General features: G+C 36.6%; 1 protein-coding gene across 3 annotated transcripts in view; it reads left to right on the plus strand.

Annotated features, from left to right (window-relative positions):
* The window catches only part of AFF4 (AF4/FMR2 family member 4), a 78,698-nt gene that overhangs the window by 25,477 nt on the left and 30,266 nt on the right, over positions 1 to 22,955 (plus strand). For 2 of the 3 annotated variants that reach the window (XM_018050396.1, XM_018050397.1), the window contains 5 exons: positions 336 to 462; positions 3,020 to 3,814; positions 5,174 to 5,218; positions 9,464 to 9,550; positions 22,375 to 22,411. In XM_018050396.1, coding sequence (XP_017905885.1) covers positions 340 to 462; positions 3,020 to 3,814; positions 5,174 to 5,218; positions 9,464 to 9,550; positions 22,375 to 22,411 — 1,087 coding nt within the window. In that variant the 5' untranslated portion in view covers positions 336 to 339. The remainder of the gene's footprint in view (positions 1 to 335; positions 463 to 3,019; positions 3,815 to 5,173; positions 5,219 to 9,463; positions 9,551 to 22,374; positions 22,412 to 22,955) is intronic. The other variant, XM_018050398.1, reaches the window with a different exon arrangement.

Genomic DNA, 22,955 nt, shown 5'->3' on the forward strand with positions numbered 1-22,955 from the left:
CTGTAGCCTACCAGGCTCCTCCGCCCATGGGATTTTCCAGGCAAGAATACTGGAGTGGGTTGCTATTTCCTTCTCCAGGAGATCTTCCCGACCCAGGGATTGAACCCGGGTCTCCTGCATTGTAGGCAGACGCTTTACCGTCTGAGCCACCAGGGAAGTCCTCTTTTATTCAGTAGATAATAACCATTGCCAAAACCCAACTTCAGTACTAATGCCTGTTATCACTTGAAAGTTAAAAGGGACTATCCGATTGAAGTGTTAAACTGACAAAATGAGTACAGAACATTTAATTTTTCCTTTTTTGTGTGATGTAAAGGTTGTGTTTCTCTTCATAGCAACATGAACCGTGAAGACCGGAATGTGCTGCGTATGAAAGAACGGGAAAGGCGGAATCAGGAAATTCAGCAGGGCGACGACGCCTTCCCACCTAGCTCTCCTCTCTTTGCTGAGCCATACAAAGTTGTAAGTTGCCCTTTGAATGTTTTTTCCCCTATAATGTAACATATCTTGCTTTTAAAATGTTTAAACTTGAGTTTTTATATTAGAAAGAGTTACAGTGTTATGCCCTTTAACATTTTTTCCTTTCCTCATGATAGAATATACTTCTTTGGTATAAATTTTTCATTGCTATATAACATATGTACAGAAAAGTACACAAAGTAAGTATTACAGGTGAAAGAATTTTCATTCACCATATGAGCAACCTCACATAATTAATACCCAAATCAAGAAATATAACATCACTAGTGTCCTAAAGTCATCTTACAAGCCCTCACCCCACTACCGTTCCATCTCTGTCCTGTAACTCCGTAAGTGTGGATTAGCTCAAACATTCCTATCTTTATTCCTAGCTCTACCACTAGCCCTTGGCAGGCATTTTACCTTTCTGAGCCTTGAAGTAAATTAAAAGTTTATCAAAGCATATCATCTGCTGTTTCCTTGGATGTTTGGGTATAACATGAGTCAAAGAAAAATATTCCATAAATTCTTTTTTTTCCCTGTTTCTTGCCATTTGCTTACTAGTTTATCAAATTTCAGTATATTTGAATAAAAGTGTTTTCATTATCAGTCTGGTTCTTTTTTTGTTATCATATACTAGATTCTCTGATTTTCTTTTTATATGTTTAATGCTTAATTAACAATGTCAAATTTAGATTAAAGCATAATGTCAGATGTATTCAATGAGTTGAATTAATTGCCTTTTAAAAAAAAACTATCATTATACTTGATTTGCTTGTGTGCATGCTCAGTTGCTTCAGTAATGTCCAATTCTTTGTGACCCTGTAGACTGTAGCCCTCCAGGCTCCTCTGTCCATAGAATTTTCCTGGCAAGAATACTGGAGTGGGTTGCCATGCCTTCCTCCAGGGGATCTTCCAGACCCAGGGATCCAACCCAAACTGAACCTGATGATTTTAATGTAACTGTATTGGCCACAAATGTTTCTCATATATTTGATTTGACTTTGGATTTCATTGGAAGTAAGCTTTCCTGATGGCTTAGTGGTAAAGAGTCTGCCTGTGGTGCAGCAGATGCAGGTTTGATCCCTGGGTCAGGAAGATCCCCCGGAGAAAGAAATGGCTACCCACTCCAGTACCCACTCCAGGAATATTGCATGGACAGAGGAGTTTGCCGGGCTACGGTCCATGGAGTTACAAAAAGTTGGACACAATTGAGTGACTAACACATTCACACTTTCTAACACTTTCATTGGAAGTATTACTATAATTTAAAGGCTTATATTGTGTAGAATAGCTATAATAATATGTATTACAGCACCAGTGATCATTGTTGGCTTCATAGTATGATGTTGAAAGTATGTTAGATTTTTTTCTCATGAAATACAAATTAATGACATATCCTGGGTTTACTCTTACAACACTTGGTGTTTGTAGGAACCGTTTGTGAGATCTATAAGTAGCCATTTATTCAGAGCTTTTAAGATTTGTCCAATGAAGGGCAATTAGACTGACATCATTTATAACACAATACTTTGGAATTAAAGACATTTTGAAAAGGAAGAGGAGTTTGGTCCAGAATCTTTGACTCATACTACCTTTTTATTCTGTAGTATGGTGTGTAGTATGTAAATATCCAATGAATAGGATTTGATTTCTGACCTTGATATTATCAATAAATTGCTGTACATTTACCTCTCAGACTGATTTTCGTATAGTCTAAAGTCCTTACTGATTCATACCAACCTCAGTATAAATACTGGTGGTTCAGGGTCTTCTGTTTGTTTTTCAGTCTTGATTTCCTTTTTATGTAATCAGTCAACTTTTTTCTTTCACATATATTAATATGAAAGAATCCTAAAGCTTGTAGACTTGGAGCTTATTATTCAAAAATAATTTTTGAAACTCAGAGTATACACTTTTGACTTCAAAAGTTGGAGGACTTGATGGTCACAATTAATAGCCAAAATTTAAAAATTTATCACTGGATTTTCCATGCTTAATTTGTTGTTGACTTTTATTAACTTGATGTGTTCCAGTAACAGAAGGAATTATTAATTTAAAAAAGATAATTAAGTATTTATAGCTTGTTTCATTCACCTTTTTACTTCTGCTTCTAATTGTAACATTGGATTGTAAGGAATATGTTGTTTTCCTTGACTGCCAGAAGTATGAGTATTGGCTAATCTGCTGATTTGGAACTTAATTACGTAAAGGCATAATTACTTTTCTGCTCTTCAAAATATTTTTACTACTGTTCTAGTATATTTATTAGTGAAATTTGGAGTTTTAAAAGATCTCCTATAGTCTATTGTATATATATTTCTCAGTGTCCTCTAGAATATTAGTGTTTTGAAGGTTTTTCACTTACACTGCATTTTCTTTTTCACCATAAAAAAACATGTATTTGGAGTTTGCTTTGAGATCTTAACCTTAACATATGAGATGAGACCTCCTTTTGGAAAAGTCCCTTTCCGTTTAAAGTTTGTGAAGTTAGTTTGGAAGCATCTTTTCTTTCTAGTTATGCTAATTTTATAGTTTTATTTTACTTTTTTTTTTGTAGACTAGCAAAGAAGATAAGCTGTCAAGTCGTATTCAGAGTATGCTTGGAAACTACGATGAAATGAAGGATTTCATAGGAGACAGATCTATACCAAAGCTTGTTGCAATTCCCAAGCCTACGGTACCGCCGACAGCAGATGAAAAATCTAACCCAAATTTCTTTGAACAGAGACATGGGAGCTCTCATCAGAGTAGCAAATGGACTCCAGTAGGACCTGCACCCAGCACTTCTCAGTCTCAGAAACGGTCCTCGGGCTTACAGAGTGGACACAGTAGCCAGCGGGCCAGTGCAGGTGCCAGTGGTGGCACTAATAGCAGTGGCCAGAGACATGACCGTGACTCATACAGCAGTGGTGGGAGCAGTGGCCGCAAAAAAGGCCAGCATGGATCAGAACACTCCAAATCACGCTCTTCCAGCCCTGGAAAACCCCAGGCTGTTTCTTCATTAAGCTCCAGTCATTCCAGGTCTCATGGGAATGATCACCATAGCAAAGAACATCAGCGTTCCAAATCACCTCGGGACCCTGATGCAAACTGGGATTCTCCTTCCCGTGTACCTTTTTCAAGTGGGCAGCACTCAAATCAGTCTTTCCCACCTTCATTGATGTCAAAGTCCAGCTCAATGCTACAGAAACCCACTGCCTATGTGCGGCCCATGGATGGACAGGAGTCCATGGAACCAAAGCTGTCCTCTGAACACTACAGCAGCCAGTCTCATGGCAACAGCATGACTGAACTGAAGCCCAGCAGTAAAGCACATCTCACCAAGCTGAAAATACCTTCCCAACCATTGGATGTAAGTCACACATTTAGAGCTTTTTAACATTGTAACTATATGAAGCAATTCACCCTGAAATTATGATTGAACTTGAACTCTTTGTCTTAACAGTAAGGAATGTAAAAGTTTAAGGAAAAACTTGTGATTGACTCCCAAGTGAATCCATAGAGCTCTTAGACACTTTTCTTGAGCAGTAGAAAAAAGGTCATTCGTTGTTTTTAAATATTAAAATGGCAAGTCAGTTATAGAACTAAAACATGATCTCTCAATACCTTAGGTTTCCTCATTTTAATTTTATGGGATAATACATTTTGTTTCTTTTGTTTGAAAAAAATTACTTCTCATTGCAATACTCATCAATAAGATGTGGGTATGGTTCATTGTGGTAAATGTTGAAACTTTTTTGGTTGCATGGAGATGGTAATGTTTTATGATTTGGATGCCATGATCCTTTTCTCTGGGTATACTTAAAGGTTTGCGGCGACTGCTCCAGGGATAGCGGTGGGTTGAAATTTAAGGTATTTAGAACTATGTACCAAAACATTTTATTCAGAATAGTGAGTATTCTTTGTGAAATAGCTGAAATTTTATCCTTTAATTTTATCCTTTAATCTAGCAATAAAAAAATTTTTAAGCCATATCAGTAGCTGAAAATTACAGCTCATAGCTTAAAACAGTGGAGGAAGGGATGGGGGATAGGTAAAATGATGTTTTGAGGACATTTAAAAATCTTTCTTGTGGCCTTGGGAAACGCATTGTTCCTGGCATTTGTCATCTAATTACTCCTCTCAAGAGAAAAGTAAAGTGGTGATTTGTTCTTTCTTTACACATTATAATGTGATCCTTAGAGCTAGACTTCACCATAACTCAATTGTTGTTTGTGCTTCAGAATAAACTTAACTTTCATGATTTAAGAAATATTATATAAAATGTCCATTGTGTTCCAGACAGATAATCTTTCAATAATACTGGTTTTACTCTGTTTGTTAGTTTATGTGAAATGATGATTTCAGTATCATAGTATATTTTGTATATAAATCAACTTAAATTTTGACATCTTGTTCAGCTGAAAAAACTACATTTTGAAAGTTATTTCTAACCCAAGTATAAGCAAGATATGATTTCTTGGAAAACTTTTTTTTAAATTTCCAATCGTGTACAGTTTGGTGATTAAAATTTTTTAGTGCTTGAAATTATGTATTTAAGGAAATCAGTCCAAAGATTCTAATTAGTGTTCTGGCTTTGAGTAGTGGGATACCAAATATATCTTTAATGTTAGTTTTATTTCTAATAATGTTAAATCTATACAACAAATGATAAAAAACCTAATAAGAAATGACTTCAGACCTAAATGTGTTTCTTTTCCTCTTTTTTTAGGCATCTGCTTCTGGGGATGTGAGTTGTGTGGATGAAATTCTTAAAGTAAGTTTTTGGTGTTTTTTTTTTTAAATAGTTTGTTTCTTTAATTATGATGCTCTGCTACCCTCTTCTCCTCCCCCCCCATATGTCACAAACTATCTGAAGCTGCAGCAGACTGATTACATGGATAACCTGATTGTGTCCATCAAAAATAACTGACTCTTTTCTGTTTATATTCATACTTAAGTTCTGAACTACTTGGTTTGTGTACTCTTTGCCCTCAAAAAGCTGGGGGTTTTGTTTGTAAGTAAAAACAAATTCTGGTCTTAACAGTTTGCTTTGAAAAGAGGAAGAAGCCAAATATAACTATACCTTCTTATGTTTATCATTTAATAATTTGAAATGCTTAAAAATCTCAGTAGTTATCAAACCATTGTGTTGAAAATAGCTTGCTTTGTAGTTCATCTGTATATACTAGTCAGATGTACATAAAAAGTCTTCTCTGAATACTACACATTTTGAGTGTTTAATGGAGTATATTTAAACTGACACATGATTAAAGAGTACATTCTTCTGTTGGGAAAAGAAAATGTTGTCTGTTGGAAAAAGACCCTGTTTTTGGCTCAATAGACAAAAACCATCAGTCACATATTAATTGTACTTTTTGTGTACACCTGAATTTTTATGTCTGTACTTGTATTTCACTCTATGTACTTTTTAAAAATTTTTATTTATTTATTTTTGACTGCGCTGGCTCTTTGTTGCTTTGCACCGGCTTTCTGTAGTTGTGGCGAGTGGTTGCTACTCTTTGGTTTGGTGCATGGGCTTTTCTTGTTGCAGAGCACAGGTTCTCGGGCACGTGGGCTTCAGTAGTAGCAGCTCTGTAGAGTGCAGGCTCAGTAGTTGTGGCACATGGGCTTAGTTGCTGCGAGGTATCTGGGACCTTCTCGGATCAGAATTAAACCTATGACCATGCATTTTGGCAGGCAGACTCTTATCCACTGCACCACCAGGGAAGTCCCCTTCACTGTGTATATTTTTGAAAGACTGCTTGCATTGGCTGCTGCCACTTATTTTTTCCTTCTTTTCTTTTGTTGTTGGACTGCAGCACACCAGGTTTCCCCGTCCTTCCTTTAGCCTACTAAAATCTCTTTTACTTTTTACTTCCGCCATTCTCCTGAACTTGTTTCTCCAAGGTCATTACCTCCCATGCCATAAGAGGCTTCATTTGAGTTCTCTACTGTTTCTGCTGTTTTAAAGAATTTTTATTTTTTCCTTCTGGAAACACTGTTTTTTTCTTCCTTGACTGTTACATTGTTTTTATTTTCTACACACCTTTTCTTGTCTGGGATTCTCAACATTCCAAAGTTGCCCTTTGGGAAAGCTTGTCTTCTCTTATCTCTTAAATTTGAGTTCATTTTTTAAGCCAGTGCTTCTCTCTTTTCTTCTTTGATGAAATTTTCCTCCATCCTTTGGACTTTAGCTGTTAGACAGCTATTCAATCTTTCTCTCCTGTCTTGGCCTCCTTTGGGTTTTGGTTTTTGTCTCTTCATTGCTTCTTAGGTGGGTCTCTGTTTGGGTTTCTTCCTGCCTCTTCAGATATGTCTGAAGCCATATTTATCAGACTTAACTTCTATTAGTAGTATCACTGTTCTTCCTGGCCAATTGTAGAATCCCAATTATCTTTCACTTTTTTCTCTCATGTTCTTTTTAACAGCAAAACTACATGCAAGACTTTGAAAATTTCTTGAAAATGTTTGTTCCTTTGTTTCCATTTCTGCCACTTTGAGCTTTAGTAATTGTAATATAGAGTCCTCACTCTGACTTTCTGTCTGGAGTCTCCCTGCTCATCTGTCTTCTGTATTGCTGTCATATTCTTTGCTTTAATCCTTTGTCTTCATAATTTCTTTCTAAGAAGTTTTCAGGCCCCTAAAAAGAGTAGTGTGCAAATTTAACATTTTAAATGTTAGTCTGTATACAAGCCAGTTTCAGCCTCTCCCACTACAGATTGACCACTTTTCCCAAACTGATTTCCCTAAGCCATACCCTTTCGTATTCTTTCATCTCTGTAAACTTTCATAGAATGTGTTTCTCCTTCCTCTTCAGTTATATACAGATTCTGTTTTTTCTTAGAATCCCACTGAAATCCTTTTCCCCCTTGTATCAGGTCATCAGACCACAATGATGACTCATTGCTTTCATTTTTCAGTTACCATGTACATAAAAAGTCTAAGGCAGCATATATCTTTACTCTTAAATCCTCAGAAATGTATGGCATGTTAATACCTGGAAGAGATCTTAAGATTTTCTTGTATCTAATTATTTCTATGATGTTACTGACCATTTATTATATTGAGTGAAAGTCGCTCAGTCATGTCTGACTCTTTGTGACCCCATGGACTATACAGTCCACGGAATTCTCCGGGCCAGAATACTGGAGTGGGTAGCCTTTCCCTTCTCCAGGGGATCTTCCCAACCCAGGGATCAAACCCAGGTCTCCCGCACTCCAGGCAGATCCTTTACCAGCTGAGCCACAAGGGAAGCCATTTATTATATATTTTATGTATATATATGACTTGGCACATGGCCTTGGGTGTAATAGATGCTCAGTCATTTGACAGTAGGGAGTTAAATAGATTTTTTATTGAGAGGATTTTGGTGTTTAAGGTGTAAAATGCCAACAATGAAAACCTGGGGCATATAAGTTTCTGTTTCTTTTCCCTTCCCTATGTGCAGCGTATAAGGAAGCTCAGGTTCACATTGCCTTTGTGTTTTCTTCATACTTGTAGTCATATTTTTTCTGGGAACCTCATCACAAACTTAAAGGAAATAAAAAGGTTTTTTTAGTCTGAAAGTAATATATTTATTGTAAGAAATGATTTATTAATTCACAGCTTACTGTGGACCTACTGTGTGTGAAGCACCAGGGATATCGTGGTGATAACAGTGTTAGTGTTGCACCCTTTGAGCTGACATTTTTGAGCACAATGTAGGAAATAATCAACTATATACAATTACTTCAGAAAGTGAAATACTATTAAAGACATAAAACATGGTAAGAGGATAAAGAACAAGCTGAGTGTAGGTGACCTTTTCAAGAGATTCAAGTGGTAGAAGCTGTATCAAGTGTTCTCTTCTCTTCCTTCAGTCATTCTGTTGGCCAAAGGTTAACTATCTCTGAGAGATTTTTTCATAAACAAACATTTATGAGGACATACACTGATTTGCATTTGGCATTTAACAGTAACTGGGGGTATCATTTCATTTCAGAAGGTAACTTTCTTATTTTTCTGTTTGCTTGGTGTTCCATTGTATGAGTGTCTGGTAATTTAATTAATCCTATGTTGTTGATGTTTAGGTTGTTTTCATTTTTTTAGTGTGCATCCCTTGAACATGTATCTTTACATAACTATGTGGGTATAGCTATAGGATAAATTCCTAAAGGTTATACCACCTTTAATTCATTGTATTTTCTCAATCTACTTGACAGCTGGCTTTGAACTACGTGCCAGAGATAAAATACTTCTTCCTTATTCTGGGTCCGATACCTCTCTGCTTCCTGCGTCTCTAACATATACATTGTGATTGTATCCAAACTTCCACTTGGACATACTTGGCATATAATTAGACAGAAGGCATTCAATGAAATCGGACATGTAGTCTTACTTGTCTGTCTTCCTCTATGTGTGCATTTGATACCTTTCTTCTGATTTTTCTCCACTTGATCAAAATTTCAGATCAGTGAATGGACTCTGTAGAGAGACTACCCAGAATCAAATTCTGTGTCCTTTACTAATTAAGTATATGACCTTGAGTAAATAGCTTAATCTCTGTGCTTCAGTTTTATCCTACATAGAGTCAGGATAATAATGGTATCTACCTCATAATGTCATTATGACTACTAGCTGAGTAACAGAGGTAAAATAGCACAGTATCTGGCCCACTAAAGGTACGCAGTAAAAGCTGGCTTCTTTTCTTATTGTTATCCCCCTTTCCCACTCCCATAGCAAGCTCTTCCTTAATAGCATTTTACTATGTGCCCTGTATTTGGTTACAGGCTGATTTCTATAACTATTCACAGGCCTTATCACCTTCACTCTAACCTCCTTGAAGTCAGAGTGTAAACTGTCTTCCTGTTACCTACCCCATAGTGCCTTGCACACGTGCTTAATTAATATTATTGATTAAATATGTACACCTTTGGAGGAGCAGTCAGAAAACCAGCATTTATAATACAGATCTGGTTTTTAGCTGTGTAATTTTTATCCTTGACCTGCTTGAAAACAAACTGTAATAATTACATTTCAGGAGATGACGCATTCATGGCCTCCCCCTCTAACGGCTATTCATACACCATGCAAAACAGAACCTTCCAAATTTCCTTTTCCAACTAAGGTAAGTAAATAAAATGTGTCTTTATACTGTAAGAAAACTCTAAATGGCTTGACTAAAATCATGTGAATTCAGAATTATCTTGCCATTCCCATTTTAGTGGGAGATAACAAATAAGTGAGTGAATAGGTAACTTCAGATAGTGATAATTACTATGAAGAAAGTAAAACTAGACTGTAGAATTGAGATTGACTTAGATTGAGAGAAACTTGGAAAATCTTTGAAGGCAACTTGTGATAGAGACCTAGAGGTCATCACTGCTTGTTATGAACTATTATGATATTCTTGGCCACAAATGGTAAGGGTTTCCTAAACTGAATGAGGAACTTGTTTCCAGAGGACGCAACAACCATACTTACAGCCTATGGTAATGGTTCTTCAGACAATAATTCCAAGCTCATCTAAAATCAACAGATTTGTTTTTTTAAACATTAATTTATCCTTATACCAATAATGCAAGAAGGACCCCCAACAATAGCTTTCTCCATATTCTGCCTCCTCCATCTTACCAGAGCTACTTCATGCATACATTTACAAGTCTTTTCAAATGCATTTATATGTACATATAATGGAATCATTACATATAAACATTTTCTCATTTAATTTCTGTATCAGTTTATTATTCTGTATTTTTAATCAGTCAGCAATAAATCTTAGATACTTTCTCATGTTATTATATATAATATATTACATATAGAGGTATTCAGTTCTTTTAATTGCATCCATTTTATATCTTAATTTAAATTTATTTAGCCATTTCCCTTTGATATTTATCTTGTTGCCAAGTTTTCATTTCTATAAACATTAATGTAGTAGATAACTTTTATTCATGCCTTCCTGTGTGCATATGAGTTTCTTTTGTGTAAAAAGCAAGAAATAAAATTGTTGAATATTGAGAGTATATAGTTATTAACTATACTATACTATACTATATACTATAATAGTTAACTATTAACTATATACTCTCAAATTTCCTCTGTGGTAATTGTGCTAGTCAATACTTGCACTTGTATTTCCTTTTATTCCTTACATGCACACTGCTATTTGTTATTTTAAGCACCAATCTTTTGAGTAGGAAATAGTATTCTATTTCCTAGATTGCTGGGGAGGTTCATCATCTTTACAGATTTGTCATCCATTTAATGTCTATGTGGATTAATTGGCCTATTTCTTCTGCCCTTTGGGCTATACCTTTTGCCTAATGAGTTTTAGGAAAATTTCTGTTATTGTTTTATGTTGTTTTGTTTGAATTCTGGATTTTAATAATTTATTCCACATACTGCAGATGTTTCTCCCACTTAGTGCCCATTTAAGTTTTATGGTCTAAAAGATTTTGTTTGATGAATAAATTTATCTTTCTCTTATATAAAGCTTTTGCTTTTTAATGTCTTGTTAAAGAAGGTTTTTCCATCTCCAGGATCATAACTTCTCATTTTTCTTTTAATGTGATTGCAGTTTTATTTCCTTTGTTTATATTTAGCTCCATTTATTTTTTGTGAGTGATACGAGGTGGAGAGAAAACTCTCTGCATGTATGTGTGTCGTACCACTCTTACTTTTTAAGTCAGCTATGTTTACACATAAAAAATGCACATATAATATACAGCCCAAGTTTTGATAGACATATGCACCTTTGTAAGCACCATGTTAATTAAGAATTAGAACATTTCCTTCAACCCACAAAGTTTCCTCAAGTTCCTTTCCAGTCCACCTCACCCCACCACTGGCCCCACACAATTGCTATCTGTTCTATGTCACTATAGGTAAGTTTTGCTTTCTCTTGAATTTCACATAAATGTAATCCATACAATGTATATATATTTTTGGCATATCTATTTGCATTCTTCTGCTCAGTATATACTTTTAGAATTCTTCCATGTTCTTGAATGTATCAGTAATGTTTTTCTTTATATTCATAATTCATTTTTATTTCCATTGTATAAAAATACTAAAATTTATTTATTCATTCACCTGTTGATAAACATTGAGTTGTTTCTAGATTTGACCTATTAAGAATTGAGTATTTATAAACATTGACTAACAGTTCTTTGTGTGAACTTGTATTTTCTTTTCTTACGGGTATACTGAGTCATACAGAAAAAAAGTAGAATTTCTGGATTATGTATCAAGTGTGTGCTAAATTGGTTGTACCACACTCCTTCCTGATCCACTCCCATTTCCCAGCCGTGTATAATGGTTTCATTTATTTTCAGTTCAGTTCAGTCGCTCAGTTATGTCTGACTCTCTGCGACCCCATGGACTGCAGCACACCAGGCTTCCCTGTCCATCACCAACTCCCGGAGCTTACTCAAACTCATGTCCATTGAGTCAGTGATGCCATCCAACCATCTCATCCTCTGTCATCCCCTTCTCCTCCCACCTTCAATCTTTCCTATCATCAGTCTTTTCTAGTGAGTCAGTTCTTTGTATCAGGTGGCCAAAGTGTTGGAGTTTCAGCTTCAGCATCAGTCCTTCCAATGAGTATTCAGGACTGATTTCATTTGTTTTACATCCTACATTTGGTATTGTCATTCTTTTTAGTTTCAGCCATTTTACTGGGCAATAGCAGTATCTCATACTGGTTTTAATTTGTATTTCCCTGATGTCTAATGACACTGAACCTGTTTATGAGCTTATTGGCCATTCTTCTTTTTGAAATATTAGTTCAGATTTTTCACCTTTGCCCTGGAGGGGCGTGGGCGGGGGCAGTGATGCCAGAGTTGATAGGTTTCTTTTTTCTTTTTTTTCTAATAATGTCTTTGGTTTGATATCAGGATAGTGCTGGCTTCTTAAAAGGAGCGAGAAAATGTTCCCTTCATCTCTATTTTCTGAAATAGTTTGTGAAATATTAATTCTTCCTTGTGTGTTTTATACAACTCAACAGTGAAGCTATCTGTACCCCTAGTATTCTCGACTGGAAGATTTAAAATTACAAATTAAATTTATTATTTCTTTATTAAATATAAAGCTATTCAGATTTTCTATTTCTTATGTCAGTTTTGGTAATTTTTTTCTTTTCAGCCAGATTTATTGGCCCAGTGTCATTAATAAGCTATACTTATTCTTTAATGTCTGTAAGATCTACAGTAAAGTTCTCTTTCCCCTGCTACTGATTATTTGTAGTTTCTCTTTTTGTTTTCCTTGATCTGTCTAGCTGGTCATTTATCAGTTTTAGTGTCAGTTCCAAGAACCATCCTTTAGCTTTTTCAGTTTTCTATTTCCTTGATTTTTGCTTTTAGTGTGATTATTTTCTTCTTTCTGCCTATTTTGGGTTTCATTTATAGATTATAAAATTTCTTGTTTTAAGTGTTTAAAACTATCAGTTTCCCTCTAAGCCCTTTTTAAAAATATATCTCACAAATTATGAGATATTGTGTTTTTATTATCATGCAGTACAAAATATTTCCCTAATTTCTTCTGTGACTTCTTAGAGCCATGGATTACTTAGAAGCATGTAGTTTTATTTTCAAGTATTTGAGGATTTTCCAGGGGGGAAATGGCAACCCACTCTGGTATTCTTGCCTAGGAAATTTCATGGACAGAGGAGTCTGATGGGCTACAGTCCAAAGTGATTCAGTTTTATATACATTCATCTTCATACTCTTTTCCATATGGTTTATCATGTGATATTGAATATAGTTCCCTATGCTATACAGTAGGACCTTGTTTATCCATTCTGTTTATAATAGTTTGTATCTGCTAATCCCAGACTCCCAGTCCATCCCTCTCCTGCCCCCTCCCCCTTGGCAACCACAATGCTGTTCTTTATGTCTGTGATTTGGTTCCTGTTTCATAGATAAGTTCATTTGTGTCATGTTTTAGGTTTCACATGTAAGTGATGTCATATAGTATTTGACAATGTATTCTTTTTTAAATTTTTATTCATTTGACTGCATCTGGTCTTAGTTGTGGCACATGGGACCTTTGTTTCGACATGCAGTGCTTGGACTCTCTTAATTGTGGTGGGAGTAGGGGGCTCAGTAGTTGTAGCACATGGGCTTAGTTGGCTTAGTTGCCATGCAGCATGAGGGATCTTAGTTCCCTGACCAGGGATTGAACCCATGTCCACTGCTTTGCAAGGGGGATTCTGAACCTCTGGACCACCAGGGAAATTTTGACAATGTATTCTTTATTGGTGATATTTTTAGTTACAAAGATGAGAGCAAGAGAAGGTTGCAGTGGGCTAAAAAGGTATTAGAGGCAGTGATTATATAAACGGAGATTTTGTTTTGAGGCACTGTCTGTAGAAGGGAGCAGAGAAATGTGGTGATGCCAAAAAAGGATCTGATGATATTGCCTGGGGACTATTTTTTATAAGATGAGGGCAGTTTATCGTATCTATATGATTTTGTTAAAAAGGAAAAGCAAGTGATAAGTGGGAAAGAAAGAAGGTAATCTTGGGAAATCTTCACAAGAGGAATTGAAATTTATGCCCAAGTAGAGAATATTTGCCTTGGAACACAATTAGAACTTCCCAGCTGGCTCAGTGGGTAAAAAATCCACCTGCAATTCAGGAGATCCTTGAGTCAGGACGATGCTCTGGAGGACAGCATGGCTACCAACTCCAGTATTCTTGCCTGGAAAATCCCATGGACAGAGGAGCCTGGTGGGCTATATAGTGTCCATATGGTCACAAAGAGTTGGACACAACTGAAGTGCCTGAGCATGCATGCACAGAGCACAGTTATGTCATTCTTTTTCACAGGAGGGAAAGCAGAGTGAATGAGTGTGCTTAGGGATAAGTTGGTAGATTTTCCAGTAGTAGTTTGAAGTGAACTAAAGCTTTTGACTACCTTTACTCATATTCAACTGTATGTTTTGAACAATCCCTGGCAGTGTTCTTGGTGCTGTAGGTGTACCACTGAGCCATTTAGATGATGCCAATAGAATAGTTTCTGGCACATAATAGCTATTTGGTAAATGTTTGTTGACTGAATTTAGATATATTAATATATACTCAGGTAACTCTGTTTACCTGAGTAAACAATGGAAACAGTGGGAACTGTGAGAGACTTTATTTTCTTGGGCTCCAAAATCACTGCAGTTGGTGACTACAGCCATGAAATTGAAAGATGCTTGCTCCTTGGAAGAAAAGCTGTGACCAGCCTTGAGAGCATATTAAAAAGCAGAGACATTACTTTGCCAGCAAAGGTCCAGGTAGTCAAAGCTGTGGTTTTCCAGTAGTCGTGTATGGGTGAAAGAGTTGGACCCTAAAGAAAGCTGAGCACTGAAGAATTGATGCTTTTGAACTGTGGTGTTGGAGAAGACTCTTGAGAGTCCCTTGGAGTGTAGGGATATCCAACCAGTCAATACTAAAGGAAATCAGTCTTGAATATTCATTGGAAGGACTGATGCTGAAGCACCAATACTTTAGCCACCTCACACGAAGAACAGACTCATTAGAAAAGACCCTGATGTGGGAAAGATTGAAGCCAGGGAGAGAAGGGGATGACAGAGGATGAGATGGTTGGGTGGCATCACTGACTTGATGGACAAGGAAACCTGGCATGCTACAGTCCATGGGGTCATAAAGAGTTGGACACAACCAAACTGAACTCAACTGTGTTTAGATTTTTTATTTTTCTGAAACAGCTCAGTTAGCTACTTACTGATTATTGCTTTGGCTAGGTTCCTTTTACAGGGTTTTGGGGTTTTTTTGGCCCCACCATGTGACATGCTAGATCTTAAGTTCCCTGACCAGGAATCAAACCCTCACATTTTATGATCACATTTTATGTCTGGTATGTGAGGTATCCAAAGAGAAGTTTAGGTCTTTTCAATATGGAAAAGTTGATAGTTATTCTTGTTCATTTGTTCTTCCTAGCTGTGGCTTATTGCAGTTTTAAGTGTGCTTTGTTAAGATTATGGATTGTGTTAACTGATTTTAATTCAGCTAATCTTCACCAATGCACAGATGGCTTAAAAGACATACGTGCAATGAAACTATCAAAAGAAAATAACACACAAATCCTTTTCTGACCAAACAAGAAAATGGCAAAGTTGAGATTGTCCTTCTCCAAGTATGAGCTCTTTATCTGCCACTGCATGGTAGAAACAAAGATGCCATAAGCATAAACAAATCCAGATTATCAGCAGTAATTTGACACGCATTTTTATTATTAATCTTGCTTTTAGTGTATATAGCATATACCTTGACATAGTAACTGATAAAATGATGAAAGCATCATCATTTGTACTTAGTGACATTTTGAATTGTGTGGTATTCAGTACAACCTTTCAGAGAAGGCAATGGCACCCCACTCCAGTACTCTTGCCTGGGAAATCCCATGGACGGAGGGGCATGGTAGGCTGCAGTCCATGGGGTCACGAAGAGTTGGACACGACTGAGCGACTTCACTTTCACTTTTCACTTTCATGCATTGGAGAAGGAAACGGCAACCCACTCCAGTGTTCTTGCCTGGAGAATCCCAGGGACAGGGAAGCGTGGTGGGCTGCCATCTATGGGGTCACACAGAGTCGAACACGACTGAAGTGACTTAGTAGCAGCAGCAGCAGCAGCACTAAAACCTTTAACATAAATCAAGTCTAATAAAATTTAATAAAAACCTCTTTTGTTGTTTCTCCCGGTGTTCTCCCTTTGTTTAAAAACTTGGTCTTTTTATTGCAAAGAAAATGACTGAAATCCAGTACAAAGAGAGCACAGACTAAAATGCATTCCTTTGTCAGGAAACACTATTTGAAATAGACTTAGAAAGCAAAACTAAAGATTTTAAAAACAAGTATTAGAATAAACCATGCAGTGTACAAGTTAGGTCTATATAGATGAATGAAAGTGTAGGTGCTTCTAGTACTAGTTATCAATTTTAAGAGATTGTTTGCTTCTCTTTTCAGTTAGGTGTGTGTGTGTTAGTCCTTTAGTTGTGTCCGACTCTTTGAGATCCCATGGATTGTAGCCCGCAGGTTCCTCTGTCCATGGAATTCTGCAGGCAAGAATACTGGAGTGGGTTGCCATTTCCTCCTCCAGGGAATCTTCCTGACCCAGGGATCAAACCTGGGTCTTCCGCATTGCAGGCAGATTCTTTACCATCTGAGCTACCAGGTTACTTCAGTTATAAAATACTCGAAAAGCTATTTTTGTGTGTGTACCACTCAAAGAAAGATATAACAGAAAAGTTAAGTCCTAAAGTATAGATAATTTCTCCTCCCCCTTCCTTCCTGGAGAACTGGTGTGGCACGCCCAAATACTTTTTATATTAACCCAGAAGTTCACTGATTATTTGTTTAATGACAATAAGAGTTGGTGTACTTAAAAGTGAATTAGATACATCCCTGGTGGTTCAGATGGTAAAGCATCTGCCTGCAATGCGGGAGACCCGGGTTCAGTCCCTGAGTTGGGAAGATCCCCTGGAAAAGGAAATGGCAACCCACTCCAGTACTCTTGCCTGGAAAATTCCGTGGATGGAGGAGTCTGGTGGGCTACAGTCCATGGGGTTGCAAAGAGTCTGACATGACTGAATGACTTCACTTTCCCTTCCTTTCTGTCCCTCCCTCCCTCTTCTCCTTCCCTCCATCCTTCCTTTTTCCCTTTCCCCTCCCTCTCTTTCACATGTAAGTCCCAAATAGATTAGATCTTTTCATAGCATATTTAAAATGATAATAATAAATTAAACCCTCTTCTTAGAATAAAAGTGATGTCCTAACAGTGAATGAAAAAGTAACTGCCTCAAGTTAGGAAGGCAGTGTTTTAAAAATAATGTCATCACTATGTGTTTCCATTGTTATTTATTTATGGCTGCTCTGGATCTTTGTTGCTGCACACAGACTTTCTCTAGTTGTGGTACATGGATTTCTCATTGTATTGCTGTGGCTTCTCTTTTTGTGGAGCACAGACTCTAGGGTACATGGGCTTAAGTTGCATGTGGAATCTTCCTGGATGAAGGATCAAACCTGGGCCACCTGCATTGGCAGGTGGATTCTTAACCACTGAACCACCAAGGAAATTCTGTATTTTTATTGTTGTTAAAAACTGTGATGATTGTCATATGTGCAAGCTTTAAAGACTTGGAAACAGAATTTTCTAACTTGAGTGAGTTTTGAACCCATTTCCTAAAAATACTAAACCATAACCTTTTATTTTCTTGAGAAATTGTTTTGTGTCAGTGACCATTGGAAATCTATTAGCTAAATTTCAACAGAAACTTTTGCATATTAATCTGCAAGATTGAAATTTTGGTATCATGGTATAGTCAGTACAGCATCTTTTCCACTTGTCTAGCTGTGTCTTTGTGATACCCAGTGGAACAATTATCAAACCAGTTTTAGTGTCAGACTGTATTTTTGTGTGTATGTAAGGAAAGCATTGTTGCCATTGATAAATACAATTTTTAGATTACTCTAGAATATTATTTTATCTGAGCCCTTTAAATTTTTAATATTTTGGTATAATATATACTAGTTAAATAATAATGCAAATGGCAACCCATTTCAATATTCTTGCCTAGAAAATTCCATGGACAGAGAAGCTTGATGGGCTACAGTTCATGGGGTCACAAAAGTCAGGCGCAACTGAGCACACACATATTTGGGAGATACAAATGTAGAAATGTCTTAGTGGTAGGGAGTACATGATCAAAAGAGCTTGGAGACCAATATCTTTAAGCTGTAGTCATCTCCTATTTGCACCACTGCAGTTATCTCCTGACAGAAATATCTTTACTTCCATTCTAGATTTCTCAAAGATGTTTTCTACTTAATAGCCAAGGTAATCATCACAGTATGCAGATGTACTTGTATAATTCTTCAGTGTAGTAAACTGCACACACACACACACACAAATCTTTAATATGGTCTATAAAAATCAGCTATGTGATTTAGCCTCTTTGGTCCTGAGTTTAATTTCTTAACCCTCTTCCTTCTATACCTTTTCCTCTCGTGGGCTGCCTAGAAGTTCTTTATACTAGCTATGCTCCTATTCTTTCTTGCCTTTACACATGCTTTTCTGTCTACCCTGAACACTTAACGTTTTTCATCCTTTCCCAGCCCACTTCCTACATATCCTTCAAATTTCATCCTGAGTGCTCGCTTTGGCAGCACATATACTAAAATTGGAATGATACAGAGAAGATTAGCATGGCCCCTGCACAAGGATGACACGCAAATTCGTGAAGCATTCCATATTTTTTCTAATGTGTTGTTGGATTCTGTGTGCGTAAAAAGAAAAAAAAAAAATTCATCCTGAGCAGTACTTATTCAGGGAAGCCTTTGCTCATTTTTCTGGTCAGAGGTGTGTGTGTGTATGTGTATCTGTATGTTTGTTTCTCATGTACACATGTATGCACACACACGTAATAATAATATAATTGTTATTTTTATATTATTTTATAATACCGTGCAAGCATTTACCCTTTGTTGTACTTAACACAGTTACTATTTTATCTCGATTTGCATGAGTAGTTGCAAAAATACTCATTGATATTAAGTTCCATAAAGACAAAGGCCATGTCAGTCTTTGCTTATTGTGTTTTTCCAGTACTTAGATATGTGAGTGAATGTGTCTCAAGGAGTTTGGGTTTCAGCTTTAGGAAAAATGAAGAGCCATTGTATGCTCTGTGAAAAATGAGGGAGTATTAATGATATATACTAAGACTTGGACTTTAGAAAGGTCAAGTAGAGGCTGTAGTTGAGTGAAAGAAAGACTAGAGCCAGGAAGATCTGTTAGATGACCATTGTAAATGAAGAAAGGTGAGAACCTACATCTTTGCAGTATAGATGGAGAGGAGAAGGGGTTGCATATAAGTAGATGGTCTAGACAGAATCCAGTCATATTTGCTTATGTATTTTATAGGCTTTGTGTTTTTTTAGGCCACCTGTGTGGCACATAGGATCTTAATTCCCCAAACAGGGATCAAACTCATGTTCCCTGCATTGGAAACATGGAGTCTTAACCACTGAATCACCAGGGATGTCCCTCCAGTTGCTTTTGGTCACTAGCTGACTATTGTCAGAGGTGAGAAAAAGGAATCAAGAGACTACTTAAAAGCTTAGGTTATTAAACTGTTAGACCATTTACCAGGTAAATAAGTATAAGACATTAGTCATTCAAGGCTGGGTAGAGAATTCTTTTCATGTAAAAAAATAAATGTTTGTTTGTCTGCACTAGGTCATAATTGGGACATGCAGGATCTAGTTCCCTGACCAGGGATTGAACCCAGACCCCCTATATTGGGAGCACAGAGTTCTAGCCACTGGACCACCAGGGAAATCCTTCTTTTCATTTTTAGTAAGATTCACAGGAATGACCTCTTGGTCACTGATGTATTTAAAGACTTTTTTAGAATAGCTTTGTTGAGATAGAATTCACATATCATACAAATCACCCATTCAGAGTATACAGTTAAATGGTTTTGAGCATATTTATAGATATGTACAGCCAGTATAGCAGTGAATTTTTAAACATTTTGGGAAATCTGTGGTGATCCAATGCTTAGGACTCTGCATTTTCACTGACAAGGGCCTGAATTCAATCCTAGGTCCGGGAACTAAGATCCCACAAACCACATGGCATGGCCAAAAAGAATTTTGTTTTACTGTTTAGAATATTTTTATCACCTCAAAAGGAAGCTGCCTACCATTTAGCTGTCAACCTTTTTCCTTCTGTTCCCCTCCCAGTCCTACCCAACCAATATGTCCTCTCTATTGATTTCCCCTTTCTGGACATTTCATGTAAATGAAATCATATCATATTTTGTATATCTCTTGCAACTGGATTCTTTCTCTTCGCATAATGTTCAAGATTCTTCCATGTTGTAGCATGTATCAGTTCCTTCATTCTTTTTTATGGTCAAATAATAATCCATTGTTTAGAGATATATCATTTTGTTTATACATTCACCACCTGATGGAAGGCTTCCCTAGTGATGCAGGAGATGCAAGAGGTGCAAGTTTGATCCCTGGGGCAGGAAGATCCCCTGGAGAAGGAAATGGCAACCCATTCCAGTATTCTTGCCTGGAGAATCCCAGGGACAGAGGAGCCTGGTGGGCTGCAGTCCATAGAGTCACAAAGAGTCGGACATGACTGAGTGTCTAACACAACAACAGCTGATGGAAATTTGGGTTGTTTTGGGCTTTTGGCTACTATGACTAATACTTCTGTAAACTTTTGGCACAGTTTTTTGTGTGGACATGTTTTCATTTCGCTTGGTTATACCTGGGGCAGAATTGCTGGACCATGTTGTAACTCATATGTTTAATTATCTGAGGAACTGCCAGAATGCTTTCCAGAATAGCTAGAGGTACCATTTAGTATTTCCCATTAGGCTTTCAGTTTCTCCACATTCTTATCAACACTGCAGTTATCTATCGTTTTGATTCTAGTCATCTTAGTGGGTGTGAAATGATATCTCATTGTCAATTTGATTTGCATTTCCTCCCAATGACAAATGAAGTCAAACATCTTTTCATATGCTTTCTGGCCACATTTCTTGGGAAAATGTATAGTCAGATCCTTTACCCAGTTTTTTCACTGGGTTACTTGACTTTCAGCATTGAGTTATAACAGCTTTTTATATATTGTAGATACCAGTCTCTTATCAGATATATGATTTGCAAATATTTTCTCCCCAATTTGTATGTTGTCTTTTCGCTTTCTTGATAGTATCCTTTGAAGCACAAAAGTTCTTAATTTTTATGAAATCCAATTTATCTATTTCTTTCATGCCATGTGCTTTTGGTGTCATATATAAGAATTCTTTGCCAAATCCAAGGTTATTAAGATTTGGCACTGCATTTTCTTCTAAGAGTTTGTAGTTTTATCTCTTAGATTTAGATCTTTGATCTATTCCAAGTTGTCTGTGGTAAGGATCCAACTTCATTCTATATGACTGTTCACTTGTCCTAGCATCTTTTGTTGAAGAGTATTCTTTCTGTGTTGGATGGTCTTCATACCCTTGTTGAAAATGAGTTGACAGTTGATGTAGGTTTAAAGTATTTTTAAACAGCAAAACTATATTTAGCTTTGATACTGTTTGGATTTCTCTTTCACAGATAATTCTGTCATTTTTAGAAGATTATACTTTTAAGTAAGCTTTGGAAGAGAATAGGGAAGTTTGTGTGATCTTAGTATACTGCAATGTGTACCACAGACTTAACCTAGAAAAATGTACAACTTGCACTTGTGAAATAGCTGTTCTTGTCTTGAAAGTTGAGTTTGAAAAGTTTCTTTCCTGGACATTTTGGCTTTCTTTTTACTGATGCTTGCTGAGTGCCAAACACAGTGCTAGTATAGGGCTTACAAAGAAGTATGTAAAATGAGTATAGAAATCTCTTCCTCAGGTTGCTAATTATAAGATATTGGGAGCAGGGAGAGCGAGTAAAATGACATGGGAGTAACTGTGAATGGGTTACTAGTCCATAATAGTGGTATGTTTTGAGTATATATAATTTGCATAACTATTTTTACTTTAATATATCATTATTAGTATTCTTTAAAAAATAACATTTTCTTAAGACCAAGAATTAAATTAGGATATGAGTGCCAAGGATGCTGCTAAAAACAAATGATAAAGAAAGACTGTTACATAGATTGGTACTTTTCTGTATTAAGCTCTGGGAAGCTCTGCTACTGACCATTGAATTGGTGAATCTGATCAGATGGGATCATTAAATTCTTTTGGTGTTTTTTTTTTTCTTTTATGCACTCTTTGTTTGTTTTTTGTTTCATTTTTGCTTTTGTCTTTTATGCATTTTTAGTAACTCAACAGAATCTTCCATTGAATTAGTTGGAATTGAGTAGCTTAATGTGAAGTATTTTTCTCTAATGAAACTTTTTCTCTTAATGTCACTATATAATTTTATGTCCCTTTTTCTCAGGAGTCTCAGCAGTCCAGTTTTGGCCCTGGAGAACAAAGTGAGTATTTCTTTTCCTCTTGGTTTTTATAATAAGCTGTTTATTGCACATTCATTTCTCGTGGTCACATCATATGATTCTTTAATAATTCTTTTGTGTATCTCATCCCAGTATTTATAATCTGATGATTAGTAGTGGGTTGAACTGAATCTTAGCTTAAAAAATGAAGAATTATAAATCACTCGGTATCAAAATAAGCTATTTTTATTAAGTATTTGAACTAATAGTTCAGAGCTCATGAGTTCAATTTGATGGCCACCTCATATCCCCAAGAGCCATTCTATTCTTTCTGGGTCTTTTTAGCTGTGAAGAAAGTCTGTGTGTGCTACAAAATCCCTGTCTACCTCCACTCTCTTGGCCTCTCAGAAGAACCTGAGGGGAAGATAGCTTTGGGGAGTTTCATTGTGATTCCATGGGTTGATGGCTGTATAAATTGGTAGTGGCAAGGTCAGGAACCTTCCAAATGTCTGGACTTCACCATAAAGCTCTCTAAAAAAAAAAACCAAATGTTTGTTTGCCAAGAGCAGTAACTTCTCAGGTATAT

Source organism: Capra hircus, chromosome 7, assembly GCF_001704415.2.
Source record: "Capra hircus breed San Clemente chromosome 7, ASM170441v1, whole genome shotgun sequence".
Classification (NCBI taxonomy): domain Eukaryota; kingdom Metazoa; phylum Chordata; class Mammalia; order Artiodactyla; family Bovidae; genus Capra; species Capra hircus.